The following is a 1,949-nucleotide window of genomic DNA, read 5'->3' as shown; positions in this document are numbered from 1 at the left end:
GTTTGTTTTTTTGTGTGTTTTTGTTTTTCTATTTGGGTCACACCCAGCGGTGCTCAAGGGTTACTCCTGGCTCTATGCTCAGAAATCTCTCCTGCCAGGCTCGGGGGACCATATGGGATGCCGGGATTCGAACCAATGACCTTCTGCATAAAAGGCAAATGCCTTACCTCCATGCTATCTCTTTGGCCCCTAACTTTGAATCTTTTTTTTTTTTTTTTTTTTTTTTTTTTGGTTTTTGGGCCACACCCGTTGACGCTCAGGGGTTACTCCTGGCTATGTGCTCAGAAATCGCCCCTGGCTTGGGGGGACCATATGGGACGCCGGGGGATCGAACCGCGGTCCTTCCTTGGCTAGCGCTTGCAAGGCAGACACCTTACCTCCAGCGCCACCTACCCGGCCCCAACTTTGAATCTTAATATCACCAAAATCCTGATATTCTTGGCTGTCATGGAACCACTATGACCTCTGTTCTTGACACAGTATGTCAGGCTACCAAAGGAAAAAAACTTACTAAGGAAAATCACAGTAGCGGTAACATCAATCCTTTTGTTTGTTTTTGTCATTCTTGCATGTCCAACAAGATAAAAAAAAATTTTAATCTCTTTCACATTTTTTTTTTGGTTTTTGGGTCACACCTGGCAATATTCAGGAGTTACTCCTGGCTCTATGCTCAGAAATCGCTCCTGGCTGGCTCAGGGGACCATGTGGGATGCCAGGATGCAAATCATTGACCTTCTGCATACAAGGCAAATGCCTAACCAACATGCTATCTCTCTGGCCCCTCTCTTTCACAGTTTTACTCCATCATGTGTCCTTTTTGCCCCACAATTTCCTCATGGCAATTTTCACCTCTTTATTTCTGAGTGTATAGATGATGGGGTTCAGCATGGGGGTGACAACTGTGTAGAACACAGCCACCAGTTTGTCCTCAGTGAAGGTGGAGGAGGGCCGCATGTAGAGGAAGATGGCAGGTCCAAAGAACAACATGACCACTGTGATGTGAGAGGCACAGGTGGAGAGGGCTTTGCGCCTCCCTTCGGCAGAGTGGTTCCGCAAGTTGACCAAGATGACAATGTAGGAGGTCAGCAAGATGAGGAAAGAGCACAGAGCAATTAATCCACTATTGGCCATGACGCTGATGCCCTCCACAGAGGTATCAGTACATGCGAGCTTGAATAATGGCAAGAGATCACAGAAGTAGTGGTCAACCACATTAGGGCCACAGAAAGGCAACTGGATGGTGATGAGAATTTGAATTATGGAATGAATAAAACCCCCAAGCCAGGAACCAGCCACCATGACATGACACAGTTGACTGCTCATTATGTTCATATAATGAAGAGGCTTGCAGATGGCCACGTAACGGTCATAGGCCATCACGACAAGCAAAAGAATCTCAGTGACCCCTAAGAAGTGGAAGAAAAATATCTGAGCTAGACAACCCTCCATGGAGATGGTTTTGACCTTGGCAAGTAAGTCAGTGATGAATTTCGGGACGATTGTGGAGGAGTAACTGATCTCCACCAGTGACAGGTAGCTGAGGAAGAAGTACATGGGGGAGCGTAGACTCTTACTGAGGGTCACTGTTATAACAATGAGGCCATTGCCAATCACTGTGGCCAGGTACACGGGAAGAAACAGCACGAAGCATACCTTCTGCACCTCTGAGTCCTGGAAAAGGCCTGTTAAAATTAACTCAGTTACATTATTTTTACTGGCCATTGTTTTTGCTTGAAGATGATGGAGACCTGTGATAAAACAACCATAATACCAATCCATAATACCAGTCCATTATGTTTGTTCCACACTTGCTTGTTGATAGAATTTATACATAATCCCTGACTGGTCCATTTGATATTAACTTATTACCGTAGTTGATTTTACCAAAAAAAATAAATATCACACTTTGGGTATTCAACAGCCCACTCTGTATTAGATTCTTCAAGATA

The 1,949-nt window shown here is 44.9% G+C and overlaps 1 protein-coding gene across 1 annotated transcript; it reads right to left on the bottom strand.

Moving 5' to 3' along the window:
• Positions 1–804: 804 nt before the first annotated feature.
• On the bottom strand, positions 805–1,731 carry LOC126017891 (olfactory receptor 4B1). Its single transcript, XM_049779956.1, has one exon. It carries the CDS (start codon positions 1,720–1,722, stop codon positions 805–807), a length of 918 nt encoding a protein of 305 aa, XP_049635913.1. The 5' UTR covers positions 1,723–1,731.
• Between the last annotated feature and the right edge of the window lie 218 nt (positions 1,732–1,949).

This window comes from Suncus etruscus, chromosome 9 (genome assembly GCF_024139225.1).
Source record: "Suncus etruscus isolate mSunEtr1 chromosome 9, mSunEtr1.pri.cur, whole genome shotgun sequence".
Lineage (NCBI taxonomy): Eukaryota > Metazoa > Chordata > Mammalia > Eulipotyphla > Soricidae > Suncus > Suncus etruscus.
Note: the sequence above shows the minus strand (reverse complement) of the source record. Positions and strands in the feature narration are given on the sequence as shown.